The following is a 19920-nucleotide window of genomic DNA, read 5'->3' as shown; positions in this document are numbered from 1 at the left end:
TCCGGGCTGTGTTCACAGGCAGCCATATGGAGGTCGTAATGAGCGCACAACGCTGAACCTGTTGAAACAGAGTCAGGGGTTAGCGGGGGCCAAACAAACAAGAGGCAGATGCAGAATGTTGTGACTTATTAATCCCAATAACAGTCCAGCACACGCGGGATTTATTTGCGTCGAGGCACCGACTCCCCCCCCTTTATTAATAATAGTAACATGGAATCAAACACACCAGGACTGCCTGTTGTGCGCTTGTGTAAAAGAGGCTCGTTCTGGCAGAGAAAATGTGGCCCTGCGCCCTCGGCTATGACAGCATCGCATTAACTCATTAACTGCCTTCATGTGACTTTAAAGAGCATGCGGTCTGTCGTGATGAGTGCTGGCAATTTTATACAGCCCGTCTGGGGAGCGCGTGCCTAAAGGCGCACTGGGGGAGCAAATGGATTTTCGGGGATTTGAGAATTAAAGCAGGTATCTCAGACGTAGGTAACGGCAATTAGAGCCGCTGACGTTTATCACAAAACGGCCAAATAAAATAGGCCGTGTGGGGACTTCTGGGCAGAGTTCATTTAGTGTAAGCACAGAGGATAACGCGTTACACGTGTAAAACCAGCCCGGCAGAACCGCGAGGACGGGCCGCAGTTCACTTCATAATTCCAGGTAATTTATAGGCGACAGCTCGCGTGTTGCTCTCCGTGTTATTGCAGGTGCAGCCTGCCTACCGGTGGCTAGGCCGGTCATTAGCATCGCGGTCGATCAAATCCCGAGAACCTCCTGGCCCGCTGTAAGCTGATCAACATTCCTCCTGTAGGCTATTTACTGTACCATCCTCTGGGGGGAACAGCACAGCACGGCATGGCCCAGCCCGGGCCCGGAACCGCGCTGCCTTCATCCAGTAATTCATCTCAAACAAAGACCGTTCAAACACGAATTCAAAGCCGCGGATAATTAAAATTAATAGGCATTAACCCCCAACCCTGTGCGCGTGCGCGTGCGAGCGCGTTACGCCCACGGAGCACACCTGCAGCCAATACTAATTAACAGTATCAGTGAACACAATGGGACGGGGGGGGGGGAGGAAATTACTCAAATCAGTTAATGGATTTACACACAAAGGGGGAAAACGGCTCAGAAAGTGGGCTAAAATTAATGAAGTCTGATGAAAGTAAGTGACGAGCAAGGGCAAGCATACAGGGGAGCCGTGCAGTGGAGACAGAATATCGGGATTTTTCGATTTGTTTTCACTCAGAAAACCTAAAACACAAAGGTTTATCTGACTCTTTCTGTTCGGTGATTAATACTTTTATTATTTATTTATATAAGAGCAATTTAGTTCTTAATCTCAGGTCGTTCGTCTCCACTCCCTTTCCAAATAACTCCCCAAGAGTTAAGCTTCTAAATGGGATCTTGTAGTAAATCTTAATATTTCGGATGTATTTCTACCCCAGTCTTTTTAAAATCTCTCAGATTTGCAAATTGAACACCGATACGGGCACTTCAAATATTTTCCAGTGTTTTGAATTAAAATACTTGAGTTTAGTGCTAAACGTTTGAGAAAGTAGGGCAGCAAATGGAGAGAAGCTGACACAAACACAGCAGGCCTTCATCAATTGATCCAACAAACTGTCTGAAACACAAAATACTCAAACTCTTTGGTTTGTTAAAAGGGAAAAAAAGAAGCAGCGGGATTTTGCTGCCAGCGTTTCTGTTTACACGGGGACAGTACAGTCCATGTTCACGCGTTTTATTTGAGAGAGGGGACAATTTTGACGCATTCCTGTGAAATAAAGGAGCTCCACCATCCAGCCAGTAATCTAGGTAGATTATCTCTGCAGTTACAAGTGGGAGAGGCTGGACTGCGTTAAAGACAGAATGAAAGAAAGCAAGACTAACAACAGGCAACACACTCACTTGCTGTCAGATGGGATTCAAGCGGGGAGCTCTCCTCGGTCCTTTAGTTGTTGCACTTGGATCAGTCTGCTGATTGTGTCTGCAAAACAACCCCGTCTGTCTGTTCCAAGCCCGGGGGCTCTCGGCACTAGGTTCCCTGTGGCGGACACCCTGGAGAAAATGTCAGCCTCCGACTGTTTCCTCGCTTCATTTTTTGGCACCCCTGCTGTCGGGCGCAAGGAGAGATGCTTACCTTATCCAGAGGGGAAACCCCCAATTGGCTTTCAGTGGGGTCGGGCCTCCCTCTTGTGGCGAATACCGTGTAATACTCAGTCAGACTAATAACCTGTGCCTTTTAAAAAAAATCTGCCACATGCCTCAAAGTACATAAACGCAACTCACACTTAGGTGGCGCTATAGTACTGAACATTTTCCTTATCACTGGGTTCTAGTGACGGCTTTGCATTACCTCAGAGGAAGATAACGTGAAATGTCACTAATTAAGCTGGTTAGTTGAGTGGATTTCCACCAGGTGCATCTTTGTTGACGTTTCAACAGCTTCGTGATTTTCTGAGACAAAATCCGATGCGTGGTTGTTTGTATGGCAGTAAGCAAGAAAGCATTTCCACGATATAACTGGATCAGCTGGCGTGGCCACCGTGGAGACATGTATGCCTTAGCATGAAAACAAGTGTTACTGTTAAGATTAGGGCTGTTAAGTTCAGTTACCCAAGTAAGCAGCATTATATATAAACAAACACAGTACCGATCACCATTATTAACGTTTTTGACTAATCAAACAGGTTTCAGCTTGATGACACATTTTTTAACAGTCTGTAGCTCACAGCTGAAATAAAGTAAAATACATAAAGAAAAAATACTATCATTTCATGTCGGGATTTCTTTGTGCTGTGTTATAGGTTCAGATAAGTTGTTGAATTAAACAGATCACATTGCCATATTATTTGATTGTTTGGATTATTTATCTTTCATTTACTGCGTTCCCCATCTTTTTTTCACTATAGCTACACAAGGAAACTCACCAGAATGTAATGAAATCTTCTGTTGGTACTTAATCACAGATAACGTCACAATGTTAACACTGACTGATTTGCAAAGTCTTATTTTTTAATCCTTGAGGTGAGCGTTTTCACTGTTAGTTTTTAAAAGCAGACGTCACGAGCACAGAGGGGAACTCTTTGTTAGGCCCCACAAAGCTTCATCATTCTGCTGGATACACAAGAAGATGATAATTTATAAAAATGAACATTAGCTATGTTGTATTTATTAATACTTTAAATTTAAATATAGGACATAGGAAACTGTTTACTAAGGACCCGAGGAGTTCACCCCTGCTGGCCTATAGAAGAAAATGTGGGTGTAAGAAACTTTTTAACATGCAGAACTTATGAGCTCTCACTGACCTTTTAATATCTGTAGAACCCACAGACTGTATGTTAAAGATGCACAAAGGCACTATGATGTCACCCACTCAGTTGTTTGCTGATATTTTGAAACCTTCAGTTTGGTATTTTGGTTTCTACAATTGTTTTTTTGTTTTTTTTTGTATGTTTTTTAAACAAGAATGTTAAAAGAAATAATCATATTTGGACAAGAAGGATGCTATCAGCTAACATTAGTTCTAGCTATCCGGAGTGGTTAATAACTGGGATGTGTATTTTACTGTGACAATAAATGGGATGCTAATTTTCTGAGCAAAAACAGGATGTGAATGTTTAGACTGTGTTTAAACTGTGTCAGTACCTTTAAAGCTACAGACACAAATTGGTTGGAGAGTGCAGCACGACTAAACACAACTGTGTGTACTTGAACTTCGGATCGAGTTGCCTGTGAAATGGTTGTTTCTAAGATGGGATTCTGAGAGGTTTAATGCACAGCAACTTAAGAAAACACCAGCAAATAGAAAAAGTGCCACAAACGCACACAAAGCACAGCAAAAGTTGAATGAAACACAATGGAAATGGAGAAAAATGAAACACAAAAAAGTGTTTTGGGGAGACAATGATGTGATGTAACAGAAACCAAAGCATGTGAATAATTGCACTCAGGCACACTTAAAAGAAGCGGAGGATTCATCTGAACTGTGAGCAGGAACAGACATAAGATAACGTGTGTTTTAATCGCATCAGTCATATAATACTATAGATACATGTGTGCTATTAGGCAGTGCAATTGACCTCTCGGGGCCACCGTAGAATCCAGGTCTGCAACCACTCGCAGTCAGTTGCTGTCTTCAAATGGACTTTCATGCATCAAGATGGAAATAAAATGGGGATAAAGCACAGTTAGTCTTGATTGAATGAGCTCAGGTTGCAAATTAGATGCAATCTGTTTGTGTTAATGGAGTGAATCTGCGATAAATTAGCAAAAACTGCAAATCTGTTGCCATCTACATACTCAATAACCTTGTACACTTGATTCAGTTATATAAATAGTGACATAGTTGCTAAAGAATGTCAATTTAAATGCAAAATGAAATTGCAATATAGGAATATAACCAGAATACACAATGCAACCAGCTGAAAACCAGTTGAGATGAGTCCCTTATTGCTAAAAGATGCATCAGCTCAGACAACTGCAATCAAAACTATTGCATCTATTTGTAAATGGTTGCCAAATGTGAGAATATCCAACGCAAACACAGTAAAACCACCATTTTTTTCTAGTTGCAAGGATGTTGATGTCCTGTTTTCACTCTGAAATAACTTAGCCAAAACGTAGTGCTGAACAAGATAACATAGCACCCAAGTTTCACTCAAAGCCTTTATACAGTTTAAACAGGGGAGTTAAATAAAAACGCTACTCCTGAAGCTAGCGTCAAGCCTTTTAACTTCATTTTTTAGCCCAAAAGGTTGTTGCTTGGTTGAGTTTTCAGTCTCTCAGGAAGTGTTGGCTCACATTTGTCTATATAACCTTTAAATACTTAAATTATTAAGCGTAATTAGCTCACGTGGAAGTGAATGGAGCAGAACCTTAAACAGATTACGCCCCTTATCTAGACTTCCAGCAATCTCAACTGTTGTTAAACAATAATGTGGAGCAATTAGGGTCAAAAATAAAAAAAATAAACAACTCGAGCCCCTTTTAGCACACCCCCAATTACAACAGCAGCCTCTTGGGGAACCCCGCATGTTTACTTTCCCTCTGCCAGCGCAACTGAAGTCAAGACAGCAGCTTGGTATCGTGGTATACATCTCGCACACTCACTTGCCCAGGGCTCAGCTGTCACTTCAAGACCCGAAGACCTAAGTGGGAACGGAAGTGATATTAATGGGTATAATACCATCATGTCCTTGTCCACTGTGTGTGCATGAGTGCAGGCCCTCTCTTTCCCCATGTGACACATAGTGCTTGGGGTGTGAATATCAACATGTCAACATTAAGGAAAGAGAGCTATCAATAGCTCTTCTACCGGTATTATTGTCCCATCCATCATTTTGACGTTACGCCGCCAAAGGTGGCCTCTTCCGAGCTCACACTGATGACTCAACCACAGAGAGTTTTTAAATGAGGATACCTTGAGGTCGCAGCTTAGAATCAGCAGTAACCCAATCTGCGCTGCTGAAGACTCAAAGGATGTGTGTTCTGTGGGGGGATGCTGTTGACTTGATGTGGGATTTCTTAGGGGTTAGCTGCTTACATTTGACAGCAGTGACTGTCAGGAATGACGGTGGGAAATTGGCTTTCCCACTTGGTATGTAGTGCATGCGTGATTAACCCACAGAGAGAAGCTATGACTTGGAAGTCATACATGTATGCATGTCTGTGCATTAAGGAGGTGGTTCAGGTGCCTCTCTGGTGGTATTTAGACCCTTCATTTGTGTGGAATCCAGCATCATTATCCCAAAGTGTTGCCAGCTGGAAGTGCTTGGGAGTTCCCATTTGAACTCTATGTGTGTTCTGAAGATGTAGAGCGACTGAAAGAGTCAAAACTCTCTAATGAAAGCTCATGTTCTGGTTTTCATTCCACCCTGATATTCATGAGCAGCAGAATCTGGCACTGTCTTGCTGATTAGCTAATAAATTGTACAGCTACAACAATGCCACCCAAGGCTACAGAGATGCTTTCTCAATTATTTGTAATCCAGTGAGCTGGAAGTAGATGATGGTAAGGGTTGAAGTCAAGCGTATGATAGTAAATAATGGGCTAATAAATCTGCAATCAATTCCAGGAAAACTTTAAGTGTTCTAGTATTTCCTCCATTGCAAGCTGTTCAATATATGCTTATAAAAAGGAAAGAATTGTTGCAATTATTGCAAAACACGAAGACACTAAATCAGGATAATTGGAAATCTATTGTGTTTTATGACCTGTGTGGTATCAGGGAACCAAAGTTCCTTTGGCTTGCGACTGATAAAGTAGCCTGTAATGCTAGCCATGCTAGCAAAACACTACAGTAGTTAGTCACTGCTGAACAATCAGTCCTCTTCTAGTTCTAATAACTGTTATAGCCATTGTGAGCTGTCATTCTTTTCTTTTAGGAAAATTTCTCAAAACTATTTTACAAAATCCAGTACAACGATGAAGCCCTGGATCACCTCTAAAGGCTACACATTCGATTTTTTTTCTTTCATGACAGACCTTGTTTGTGTTAGCTAGCAAAAATTAGCATGCTAAACTGCTGTTAGATAGGAGCCACAATTAACATTATAAGCAAAAAGAATACTAGTATTTGGATTTTGAATGTATTTGGATGAGAGTACTGCTGTGTACCGAGGTGCTAGCACAGCCACAGAGTGTGGTGCTCCTTAGAGTCGGGTGAATCAATCCAAATTATGATAGTACCAGTGTTGGTGTTGGTATCACATCAATATCAGTGTGATAGGATCAATATATTAGTGCGATTGGATCAATCCTTTGTTTTTATCTTCTAAGTTTAGTATGTAGGCCACGGAATTGCGACTTAGCTTCAAAAGTGAAAATCACAGTGATTTCGTGGTCATTAAAATGTGTTCAGAATTTGAATACATATTAATCATCATCCCTGATGACATGCTGCTCTCCCAGCATGAGCCAGGTTAGGTTAGAAGTATAAGTATTGGCTATGCTGGTACGCTTTTTACTTGGCATGGGATCATATCAAAACTTCCATTACTGCACACCACTACACCTCATAAATAATTTAATGCCTTTTCCAGGTTTAATTTGCTAATTTTAGCTGATATGCATGCTATATTGCAGAGTTTTCCATGCAAACCAGTCTGAATGATAACTTCCTGCAATATTAAACTGAGAATAGGTTATTTTATGTATTTGTTCATCCTTAATCATTGAGTCAGTAATCTAATTATTGCAATCCCATGCAATCCATTGCAATTATGGTCAAGTTAACAACCCCTAAAAATAAACACTTCAATACAACTATGTGAACATGACAGTAATACAGACCTCAAGCTTGTAAAACAGTAAAAGGTCAGCTTCTTAACTGCTTATCACAGATAACCACAGTGTGGTCATACAGCTTTACAAGCTTATTATACTGCACACATTTTATTGGAAGAGATAGCTCCTCATTTCCCCACTAGATGACAGTGTTGGTCTAGCTTAGCGTGTTTCTCTGAAGCTGAAATAGGTGACCACTGACCAAGGCCAAATCCATACTGTCAAAAACAGTGGAGATTAACAGCAGGCCTGCACAGAAAAGCTGCCAGACTGATCCCAGGTGTGCTGTAGCTGCTGGGATAAAAAGCTTCTACCCGAGGATTTCAGGCCCACCTGTAGCTCTCTGTCATCAATTTACCACCCTGCAGGTATAAAGCCTGAAAAAAAAGTCATTTGTAGTGTAAATGAAAGCTTATATTTGAATCAGACCCTAAAATGTGTGTTTTTTGACCGCCTTCAGACCAGCAGACACTTTATATTCATATTTTCTAAATCAATAATCTTAAATTAAATCCTTATTCAGTGTGTCGTTGGTTTTTCCTGCACGGCTCAAGTCTCAAGTGTCTATGGAGAAACGGTATTCTTTGCAGGGCTCAGCGGTCAGCTTTCCGTAGTCATTGCCGTTCACAAAAGAGCTATTTACCTTCAATATGGTTTGCATAAGCTTTAAGGAGGCTCAGGGTGGGTCAGTAATTACAATGCAATTTAAAACCAGCCCTCCCATTACCAAAACGATGTTTCTTCTCACCAGTTGAGAAATATTAAAGTGCAAATTGGGTGGTATGAATTTTACGAGGAAATCTTTAAAATAGGAAAACAAGAGATGCTTTTTTAAAAGCATCTTAATGTTTTGTTGTTTTGCGAAATCATTGCAAACAGTAAGATGTTGTTTCATTTCACTCAGGGAGAGACTCATTTCTCTCAAGTGAAACATACTATACAATTGTCCAGCCAATTACTAGAGTATTACATTGTCCCGTTCATTGTGGGCTCATTCAGTGTAACTCGAACCATTCCTAAATGCGACTAAATGCTCTCTGATTCAAACAAGTTCGTAGCGGTGTTCCCATGGGGTCAGCCCTTGTGCACTTTGTGCTGAAAAGCATCCTATTTGGCTCTCCCTTTACATTCAGATCCTATTGAAAAGTGCATGCAGACAGACTCGCACGCACACACGCACGCACACACACACACACACACACAACCTCCCCACTATAGCCATATATGTCCATTCCCTAATTGGTGGTTCTTCTTTCAAAGGAGTGATTATGTGTGTATGTGTTTAGTGGCGTCCTCTCTTTGCAAGGCGTCTCGATTCAGTCCATCTCCAACGCCAGAGGGGACAAAAGAGGCACCCGTTCCTCCTCTCGGGGCAAGGGGCCATTGACACCAATAAATCCCCCCTTCCACTTCCTCCCTGGTGTGTTGGGGTTATGTCAGGAATGTCCCAGGTCCTATTGTCCCCTCGTGCTCTGTTTTTGGTAACCCATCACCAGGCATTCTCTGCTGTTCACAGTGCCACCTCCCTCCCCCTGACAGACCAACAACACACATGTGTGTCCACACCCTTCGGGCTTCTGTGTCCCTTGGTCCCTAACTCTGAATAGACCACCTCAGCTGAATACGACAGACAGACAGACAGGCGTCAGGACATCAGATTCAGCGGGCCGAGTCTTGCATAGTTGCCCAGTGGGGGAAAAAAGAGCCAGTTATTTATTTTCACCTGTTTGGTTGCCTCAAGCTCTTTGTCTAATGGAAGGACGAAGATAAAACAATGGCCTAAGTGTTTTAAAATCCACCTGTTCTGTACACAACCCCCTTCCCTCATTGTATGGTGACTGTTGAGGACTCGTTAATTTGATATTAATAGATCATATTTGAATAGACAAATTTAGGCTTCTAGATTAAAGATCATTTAATTGTCTGCTTATGTAGGGCCCCATACGTCTACACAATAAAAGGTCCAAAACTACAAAAGAAAGGAGACATAATTTAATCATAAACAAAGATGGAGGATGACTTCAGGCATCTTACAGCCTCAGGAAAGAAACTGCCCCATGATCTGGTGATATGTTGGCGGATCGTTCTTTATAACGTGCCAGACAGGAGCTGTAGATGAGTTGGGTATTGCCATTTAGTATCCTTCAGGCTCTCCTCAGACACTTTTCCACTGATGCACAGTATATGGTTTAATCGCCCACTGGAGAGGGCGGCATATACCAGTTTGTTTCCAGTCAATAAGTAACTTAAAGCAAAGTACCATCATTTTTTTGACTTTCAGGAAACTAAGGTGACACAGAAACAACATTAAAAGACACACATACACATGTCTTAACATGTCTAATTATCAGGGTTACTGTGTTCAGTGCACAGCATTAAAGAGCCTTTTTGTAACCGCTTATGTGTTAACTATTATTAAGGGATGAATCTTGTGGTTGTGTTTTAATATAATACATAACACCAGCCATCCCAGTAATAACACTGCAGTTGTCTTATTAAATAAAATACCGCACACGGCGGGGTGGCTCCAGTACAGTGGGCTCACTGCAAAAAGGTGAATGGCTGTTTGTTTTTCTGAGTTAGCCGTGTGATGAACCATTCAGGGGGCGCCCCGCCTGTCCTCCAGTGTCCGGGTGGTTAAGAAAATGAATGAACTGATGCCTTACTGTATGATTACCCCCGGTCTCCTCTTGTTATAACTCTTGTTGCAACTTGTTTACCTTTTAAGTCCATGAATGTGCTCATTCATTATTATTGATAGCTTCTCCATCTCTTGACCAGGAAGGAGTCGTCGCAAATCCATCTTGTCTGCATAATCTGCTTATCCAGGTAAACTTCATCCACTCTCTGCCTCACAAACTTGCTCACACGGTGCTTTGGACACATTCATTAATCTTTCGCGTTCCCGCAAAACCACGCACAATCCTTCAAAACACCACGAGGCCGTTCATTCCAAGAACCTCGTGCATTCGTTCAGCCTGTCACAGTACGCTCCCCTCAGATGCTTGTTTTTCCTTTTTTTTCATTCATTCCAATCACACAGGAGGTAATATCGCATGCTGCTGCTGCTGCTGCTGCTTAATCGTGTCACCTGCCTGCATTTGAGCTTGCACCACTGCCAAACCCCAAATACCAGAGGTTTGATTTGTTGTTTGGTGGTAGTGGCGGCGGCGGCGGCGGCGGTGTAGGGGGGTGTTGTATGTTTTCTGTGTGAGTCTGAGACTATGTGTGTGTGTGTGTGTGTTTAGGAGTTCGAAGGAGTAGGTGGGTTGTACACATGTTACGAAGTGAGGCGCCATTGCGGCCTAAAAAACTATTAGGCTCTGTAAATACACACTGTGGTGAAAGTAAACATTCTCAGCATGCCATCTAGGCGCACAGAGGGGTACTGGGAGACAGCCGCCGGACAGGCTGTGAGGGGGAGGTGTGTATGTGTGCGTGCGTGTTTGTGTGAGCGAAGAGAGTACAGCAGCAATCAGTGAGCAGAGCGGAGATGGAGATGGAAAATATAGATTTTAATTGGGGGAAAATTCAAGTGCGTGTTTGTTTTCATGTTAGTGGTATCGCGATTGGGCCGAGTGGTCAGGTAAACAATTTAAAGATAGTTTACCTGCATGTGTCACTACGATGACCAGAAACTGTTTATGTATGAGGACACTGGAGTGTTTGTGCGCGCTGGTGATGAGTGATAGAAAAGTGTGTGTTGTGTGTATATGTGAGCTTTTTATTCGTTGTTGTTCTCACCTGAGTGGTGTGTGGGAAGAGAAAAAAAACATGAAATAAAGCCAAATTAACTGAGTTTTTTAATGAATAAGAATGTATACATTGATGCAAAGGGACTATTTTCTGAATTTGAGACCTTTATTGGCGATAAAGGCACAAGTAACCATGGAAACAGAGCTCAGAATATGCACTATTCCCAGCCGTGAGAACGCCACACCACCCATAGCTCTATTTTTAGGCCTTACTTTGAGCTTAAAATATCTGTTACATCTAACAAGAGTTAAACTGAGTAATCAGCAAGCGTGACTACAGAAATGTGACTCTGACACTGATTAAAATGGTAGCAGCGAGAAAGCATATAGAATGACCAGGATCTCACTGCATGTGTTTGCCTGCTGTGCATTTAAGGATACAAATCACATAAAATAGACACAAGTTCTCTTATAGTCTTCACATTGCTTACATGCACAGATTAGAAATGGAAACTAATAGTAATATGTGATTAATAGGATCAGTTGGGTTCAGGGAGATTACAGAAAGCAGAGGTTATATGGAAAGATTAGTCCAGCTAAACCACAACAGAAATACAACTTCATTAAAAAGTGAGAGGAACTGAGCAGAAGTGTTTACAGTTAGTTAAATTAAGAGATAAATGTTAATGTTACAGTAAATGTTATGCTGCAGCCACACAGGGAAAACTGTGGTTGGAGACCAGAACATGACCAAAATTATTGCAATCAACTTTAACTTCTGATCTCGTTTCTTCTGAAACGGTTGCTTTGAAGATGGGGAGCAAGTTTCCAACCACTTTTTATCTGTTGCTGTCTTCTTCTTCAGTCTGCTATCATTTCACTTTCCAATGGGGGTCAAGCTGGCAATTACCGCTCCAATTGCTGTTTATAATATTTAACTGTTTCTGTCTACATGCACAGAAATCCAGATTAATTACCTACATTCAGAGTCCAGCCAGAATCACATAGATTTGAAACAGAAATTCAGAAACTCCTCCACAAATACTGACGTAGATGCTGCAGGATGCCAATTTTTAACTGGAAAAAAAGACATAAGTAACCGTGCTTTTAAATAAGAAACATAACCAGAATAGCACCACTTTGCAACCAGTTGAGTTGAGTCCCCATAGGAAAGAGACAGGCTGCAGATGAGCTGCACTCACTGAGTGATTCGGGTTGATTGCAACCTGTTTGCGTTTATAAATTAGACTGCAATTATTTTCAAACACTCACCAATCGTTCTGAGAATGATTGCAGCCAGTCGGAGTCAGATGACAACTGTTTGGAGACAGGTTGCCTCCCATCACATGAGCTCTGCAATCACCTTGCAGTTGACAGTCGTCGGCCGGAGGTTAAAGGTGCTGCACGCTCAACCCCTGGGCAACCATTTAGTTGTTGCATCAATGTGCAATAATCTCCAAAAGCAAACAAACAATAAAAAATACAAAAATTCAATGCAAACACAGGGCAACCATTGATTTTTTTCCTGTTCTCAAGGAGGTCACTGTCCTATTTTGACTCTAGTGACTGAGCCATTAGTTAAGCACTAGATATATCTATGAATAAGCAGGAAGTTATTAATTGAAGGTGTGCTAATCAGCAGAAATTAGAAATAAACACGTAAAATTGTTAGAGAAATGCATGGATTGTCTAAACATTTGAAAAACTAAGCGAACACTTTGAATAAATAGAGAGGAATATTTGGTAGAGGTTTAGCTGACACTGTTGGCCACAGCTCGTGAGAGTGGTCACTAAGTATAATGAATAGATGTTCCATTGAGCAGTAATATAAGTAAATGAGTGAATGATTGGCATAGTAAGGAAACAGTATGAATAAACAGTTGATAAAGTTCGCTAACCCCGGGTGAGCTGAATGCCATCACTAGGAGTGAAAGGTAAGCTGGAAGAAGTGTAGATACAACTGGAGCTTAGTTCAAGTAAGCGTGGTAAGTGGTACTGATGAGGGGCTTCTTGAGTCTATCTGATGTGCCTGTGAGGTATGTTAGATAAAAAAGTCTGGGAGCCACTGCTGTAAGAGGATGGTTTTTAACAAAAGAAGGCATTTGCACTCTTCTGATTTGAAGCTATGCAGCTGAACTTAACATCCAGACCAAAACTAGCAGCCATCAGTTTTTAGAGTCTGCAGACCTGTATTAATGAATGCATTCATGACTCTTTGTGGCACTGCGCTCATCTCCCAGCTTTCTGCTTAATTACCATAAGCACCGCTTGTTGGCAATGGCTGGAGTTTGATTACAAACACCTGTTATTTGACTACAGTCACCTGTTGTTTGTCTGCAAAGATGGGCCACTGTGTTGATGCAATGGCATGTTATGAATTCTACGCCCACTGCTACTGACTCCAGGTCAGGTTTTGCGAGCTCTCGCGGCGATGGATGGCTGGCCTCATAAAAGCTGGATCAGCCCGGCAGAGGTTTGCTGAGAGGCATCTGTGAGTTCCTTGAAGACTTCCCATCTTAAACTGGCCGCACATATGAAAACACAGACATCCATTTCAGGCATTTGAGAGAAACGGGGACCTGGAAAACCCACCGTCACAGTAGCTTCTGCTCTTCTCTCTCACACACGCTCTGCAGGCACACTTACCAGACAGAACTCGTGTACAACATGAACAAATGCTTGACACCTATACACACACATACCATCAGACACCGCAAGCCATGGATGATGGTGTGATGGAATTCTGGGTATCATCTGCGGTGAAGGCGTGTGTGTATGAACGTGTGTGTGTGTGTGTGTGTGTGTACTCCCTCCTCCCAGTGCTCAATCTAATACCCTGTCATCATCAATAACCTCACCAGTGCTGACTCACTGGCTTTTACAACTATGAGGTTTGGGCCTTACTCACAGCCACAGACCCTCGTCTCCATCTCTGTCTGTCTGTCAGCCCACTGCACACACACACACACACACACTGGAGTTTTGCATGTGCCTGTGGAAGATTTTATGCATACATGCAATCAGCATGCACGCTCACTTGCACACGTATTCTTCTATAAAGATGTGTCCGCACAGGTACGGATGTGTCACTTCAAACTCTTTACCACCCACCCACACACACAGTCACTCCCAATCAGACCACAATCCATCAGAATAATTGACTATCATCAGGCAGACACAGACTCATCATCTTTACCACTAAGCATGTCACCCCTCCTCCCACCTACTCCCCCATCATCCCCATCCTAATTGCCTCCAGGCTTTCATTTAATTTTCTTTACAGCCAGCAAATATGGGAGTTATTTTACATTCACATGAGGCTGTAGATATGTACGAAGTGTGCACGTATCTACCAAACCATATTTATTATTGTAGCTCACTTCGCAGGAGGTTGGTGCTGACGAATGTGGAGACGGGCGGTGTCAGACGATGATGATGCTGAGCATCTGATGGGGTGAGGCCACACGAGTCCTGACATTTTTAAGGACAATGTGATGATGAGTGTGTTGATGGGAAGGGTTTTTCTTTTTTCTGATTTCCTCCAGCTTAAGATGTCAGTCAAAAGTCTGTTCATAGCCAAGAAAAGGGTTATAAATTTACAAACCCAATTTCATGATGAAATTTTATGATTTATTGATTTTAAAAACAAAATAGACACATTTGATCAGGGCATGTAAAGCTGTTTGTAGTCCAGCTCGTAGTTTTGGGGGGAGAAGTAAAGACAGCACAGTTACCCATTTTAGGACTGTTTCCCCCCTTGGGTGTAAGAAAAAGAACACACGGTCCACTTTTAACATATGGCTGCATCAGACGCTTCTATATTAACTCTGTATTGAAAAGGTTTCTATTTGTAGAATGGGATAAAGTTAGTGGATGTGGACTGGATTTGACACTTCAGGCGGACAGATTGAGTGAGGAGATATGTGAGCTTATCTAATTAAATGACAACTTCAGGACAGTTATCAGTTATCAAACTGAACATTTCTGTTCAGTTTAAACACAAATCTCCAAACAAAGTCGTAAACGTCCCACTGAAGAAGAGTGCAGAAATCTGGCGGTTGTGATCATGGTCAGAGTGCCAAAATGTGCGTAATTGCAATTGAATGTTGTTGTTTCTTGTCAATGAAGCACTTTCCTGACATTTTAAGCACCCAATCCCCCCTGGAATCCCCACAAAGGCCACATGGAGCTCCCCGGACCCCACTTTGAGAACCAGTGATCTGACTAGCTGGCAAGGTCTGTTTCTAAAAGGTGCGCACCTAACTGGCTGGAGCCAGGGCGGCGTATTGCCTTTCACACGCTTCTAAAATACTCTCCGGGCAGAGCCTGAAAGGGTTACTGTTTCCCAAAGTGCCTCATTCTGCGCAGTCGAGAGGGGGCGGCTGAGTGGCGCCGTCGAGTCAGAGACGCAGTTTCTAAAAACCCCGAGACATCATCAAGAAAGAAGCTGACAGTAAGGAAAGCAGCCCCTGCTCCCCTCCCCTCCCGCTCCTTCTCTTCCTCCTTCGCTGGCATGCTGCCGTTCTTCTCCTCTGCTTACCAAATCCCCCCCTTAGCGGTTCTGTCACAATAACCGGGCGGCAAGTGTCAAATGCGGCTCTGGCCGCAAGAAAACACACAAATGGCTTAAAGGCACACAAAATGCGCTCAGTGGAAACACTCCGCTTTCAGACGTTTAGTCATAGCTCTGTTGAACTCGTTGATTGTATTTAGACCAATAATATAAACACAATTTAGAAAACCCTACTTACAGAAAATTACTCCTCTCTTTGATTTCACGGGACTTCATCCCCCCCTTCTCCCCTTCCCTCCCCGCGCGTCTCCAGCGCGTTTAATTGCCCATATCTCTTTAACTTGCAGACAGCATGCCCAGGCTCTCCAATTAATAGTCTGCTAACGTCAAAAACAGTTGACCATTGTTTTATGGGCTTTGTGTTCTCTCTCTCTTTCTTTCTCTCTCGCTTTCTCTCTCTCTCTCTCCCTCTCTCTCGCTCTCTCCAGGGCGGTCAGACTTGAATAGGCGCCTGTCTGCTCCAGTCCACCTCTATACAAATACCTCATTGGAACTTGTGTGGAGCTTCCAGAGTAAAAAACACAGAGAGACCCCAGACACTGGAGGCTTTGCGCGTCTGCTCTTGCGATTTCATCATCTGACACTGTTTGAAAAGTCTGAATCATATTTTAGCTATTATGTTAACACCTCGGAGCTCAGGAGCGAGTTGGAGATGAATGCGTGTGCGTGGCCTCTCCCCCTCGCTCTCCCTCTCTCGCGCTCTCCGGTTGAGACAAATGAATGCCAGGTCTGTGGAGGCGCTTGAGGTATGCGTTGCGCATTAAGCAGCGTAGTAAATCAGCCTTTTCTAAAATCGCTGTGACGGCGTGGAGCGTCAGACAGTCCACACAAAGTCACCGAAACTTTATAGTAGTTTGTAACTCCACTCCACTTCGGAGCCCGGCCGTCTACACTGTAAAAAAATATATCATTTGCAAAAGTCTTTTCACCCTTTATTATTATTATTATTTTAATAAAGCGAGGTACAGTTTCAGGGGTTTCCGGTTGAAAAACACACGAATATTGCAAGAATACTTCAGCGTCATCGCTCTGATATGTGAAATCTCTCCAGTCACCCCGAATGGAAACCAGTGAAACGTATCTCTGTGGCAGGGAAAGATTTTTACAGCTTAATGAAACATTTTTAGATAGTTTTTTTTTTTTTTTTTACAGTGTACACGCCCCTTTGGATATACACAGTGGTGTAAGCATGGGTTGACACTAACACATGTTGAAAAGATGGACTTTATTGCTAAAACGTGTAACCATAACATGTACACTGATATGTTGGGTTTTTTTGTATTTATTTATTTATTTTTTTGTCATTTTTAGAAATATTCAAGTAGACATCTCCCATATTTTTTTTTTATTCTGGTATACTCTGCTATTCTCTGTCCTTATGCTCTATACTCACAAATCGTTAAAATAATAAATAAAACGTACAGATTTGTTTATTCCTACAATACTATGTATTCCAAAAAAAAAGCTGAGTTCACGCCTTTATATATATCTTTAACCTCAACTTTTCTTCTTCTTTTTTTTTACAATTTAATTATTATTGATATTAATATACAAAAACTCTAGGCAGCATTGCAGTGAAATAACAGTCAGCATCAATGTTCAGTTGAAGAAGAAGAAGAAAAAGGTCACCTCTTGGAGAAGTGTAGCATATGCAATCCATTTTCAATGTCTCTTAAAAATATCAACAAAACAAAATGCTCCTTCCTCACGAAGTGCTCGTGTTCCCCTCCGAAAAAAAATGTCAGGGTTGAGAATAAAATATGGTCCTGGTTCAATTAGAAAAAATAGCTGCATTTTTCTTAAATATGTACAATGTTGGTATTTCACTTAAAATGCTATATAAAAAAATAGATTTGCTATGGTGCCCACCTCTGTAGAGAGTTAACAGTGCAATAGAAACCGTATTTCCAGTCCACTCCCCCGTCGACCACCACCACCACCGCCACCACCACCACTACTACTACTTCCTTCCTTAGAGAGAATCAGCACGAACACTTGCACTCTGAGATGATTGGGTATTGCACCTGTATCCACGTACAGTATTTCTGTTTTAGAAAGCCTTGACAATACCACCGGAGGAAAATCTTGGCGATTGACTTGACGGGTTTGCAAGACATCCCCTCGGGGAAGGAGCACGAGCGCTCAGAGAAACAGTTTCCCTCTTTGATGTAACGTGGCCAGAACCTCACACCCAAATCTTTCCAGGTGTACACCACCGGGCAGTGCGTATAGGTCCACAGCCACTGCAGGAATTTCCTACGGGCTTTCTTGCCTACTTTTACCTTCTTTCCATAGGGAGTCTCTGTGAGGTCCAGCTTTTTAATATCGTTGGGCATAGGCCCCTGCGGCTTCACCTGGTTATCTGGCGCGGAGAAGTTCACCAGCATGGGGGGGCTGATGGACATGAAGTTGGGGTCAAAGTTACTGCCGAGTCTTTTCCTCAGAGTCCTCTCGACCAAGTCCTGCTCCCGGGGGTCGTACTCCGGGTCCGGGTCCTCCTTCAGGTCGGGCACTGGGAGGTGATCGCTGGGCGAAGGGCGGAGGCGAAGGTAATGCTGGGAAACTCCGAGGTGAACGCAAACCAGCGCGTAAACGAACAGCGTTTGAGAGAAGCCCATAATTCCTCTTGTTCAACGCACGGGCTCTTCTCGCGTGAATAATACTCAGTTCTTTTCCCGGTTACTGTGTTCTGTGCAGTCACCAGTCCGGGGCTTCATAAATAGTAGAAGTTCAGTCACCAGCAAGGCGATACTTTTAATAGACCACGTCGGGTTTGAATGACATGGAGCGGAGTGCTTTGCTTTTTAGGGCTCCTTCAACTTTGCAATTTACCCGCTGTTGCAACTGTGCAGCGTGGAAGCGGTGCACCCCGCTCTCTGCAGAAAGAGTTAAGTCAAAAAAAAAAGAAAAGAAAAAAGGGAAAACTCGAGCGCCTATTCACGCTCTCTCCTGCTTCACCCCGCTCCTCAGATTCACTTCGGGTTTCTCTCGGTTGTCATGGTTACCCCGAGGACTCGAAGCCACGACGAAACTGTCTGCACTGGATGACAGCGGCCGAGGCGAGAGCTGCATGGACTGAAGTGTTTTCTGAAAGGGACAGAATAGATCCGGAGCTCCCGGGAGAGAAGGGCGCACAAAAGAGCACTTCACCAAGTTTTAAATGTCACGCGCCCGGCAGCGAGGGCTGCCTTGGCCAATGTTATTTTTACGCACGGCTTTTAGAAACGTGGCTTCTCTTAACGTCGCCTGGCGCTCTCAGGTTTGACAAGGTCCCAGAGCGCACAGTCCACGGACCGAGGAGAGGGGGGCGGGGAGTGGGGTAGTCTCTGCAGCCAGTCTCCTGCGGTATTCCAGCCCGTCGATGCGCACTTTCCCTGAAAATGACAGAAAACTTGGAGGAGCCGTGTGGCACAATCTCAGTTTTTTTTTTCAGGACGCAACAGCCGCTTATCTTTCCAGAGGATGTTCCAAATCGCAGAGCAGCTCGGTTTTACATGTAAAAGTCTCGCTTGTAATATTCCCACAGAACTCTGGCTTTTGCGTGTAAAAAAAAAAAAAAGAAGTAGAAGAAGAACGATGAAAACACAGCTTTCCAGCAAAATGCAGCCTCACTGCACGTGAAATGCAAACTGCGTAAAGACAGAAAACGTGGTTGGGTCAGAGTTCCTCTCAGTGTGGCATCGCTGAATCTTCACAACACCAGCAACAAAATAAAAAAAAAATCAATAAATACAAATAATATTAATTTAAAAAAATCTCCTAATCGCAATGTCGGTGCATGACGAGAGAGTCCATAATCTGCTTTTTTTGTTCCCCGGTCTATGAAAGCGGTCAATTCCTGAGGGAGCCTCTCTCCTCCTTTGATAACTGGGTACAGCAGCTACTAAGTCGCTCCTACTTCAGGAGTGTGAGAGACTTGGCGCTGGAGCATTTCTTTGCTTAGGCACACTGTGTGTGAGTGTGTCTGTAGCGAGTGGTGCTCAGTCCCAAGTTAAATATCCCCCTCCGACGGTACAAAGTGTCAGAGGGGCCTGCCCACCCTGGCCACTTTCACTATGATTGACAGCCCCCCCCCCTCACAACGTGGAAAATATCAGCCACAATGAGGATCAACTGGGTCCTAAAGCACCAGCTTTTTTTTTTTTTTCGCATTTAAAAGCAATATTCCCAGACACACAGGATAATACAAGAGATTTTTTTTTTTTTTTTACCCCTCTCTCTTTCTTACACACTGTAAGTATAACAGCAGCTGCTTCTCCTGCGGTTTTCATCAGCAGAGTGTCTCTGATGCACTAATAGGTTCAATGCGCTGTCAATACTCGGCTGAAGTGTAAAAGAGTTTCGTGAACTTTCCCATGAAAATG

The 19920-nt window shown here is 43.0% G+C and overlaps 2 protein-coding genes across 3 annotated transcripts in view; both read right to left on the bottom strand.

The window, feature by feature from the left end:
- ntn2 (netrin 2) overlaps nt 1-2217 on the bottom strand; it is a 43637-nt gene extending 41420 nt beyond the window's left edge. Inside the window, exon 1 of one of the 2 annotated variants that reach the window (XM_031739397.2) lies at nt 1906-2217. The gene's annotated coding sequence lies outside the window, so the exon portion shown is untranslated. Of the gene's footprint in view, nt 1-716; nt 751-1905 lie in introns of those variants that run through there. The other variant, XM_039616762.1, reaches the window with a different exon arrangement.
- Nucleotides 2218-16475: 14258 nt separating this feature from the next.
- On the bottom strand, nt 16476-19509 carry nog2 (noggin 2). Its single transcript, XM_031739382.2, has one exon. The coding sequence runs from the start codon at nt 18172-18174 to the stop codon at nt 17539-17541; it is 636 nt and encodes a 211-aa protein (XP_031595242.1). The 5' UTR covers nt 18175-19509; the 3' UTR covers nt 16476-17538.
- Between the last annotated feature and the right edge of the window lie 411 nt (nt 19510-19920).

The sequence above is a fragment of the Oreochromis aureus genome, linkage group 8 (genome assembly GCF_013358895.1).
Source record: "Oreochromis aureus strain Israel breed Guangdong linkage group 8, ZZ_aureus, whole genome shotgun sequence".
Lineage (NCBI taxonomy): Eukaryota > Metazoa > Chordata > Actinopteri > Cichliformes > Cichlidae > Oreochromis > Oreochromis aureus.
The sequence above is the reverse complement of the archived record's forward strand: the minus strand, read 5'-3'. Positions and strand labels throughout refer to the sequence as shown.

What these genes read in the sequence shown, in the direction of transcription:
- nog2 (XM_031739382.2), bottom strand. Translation starts at nt 18,174, where the DNA reads ATGGGCTTCTCTCAAACGCTGTTCGTTTACGCGCTGGTTTGCGTTCAC.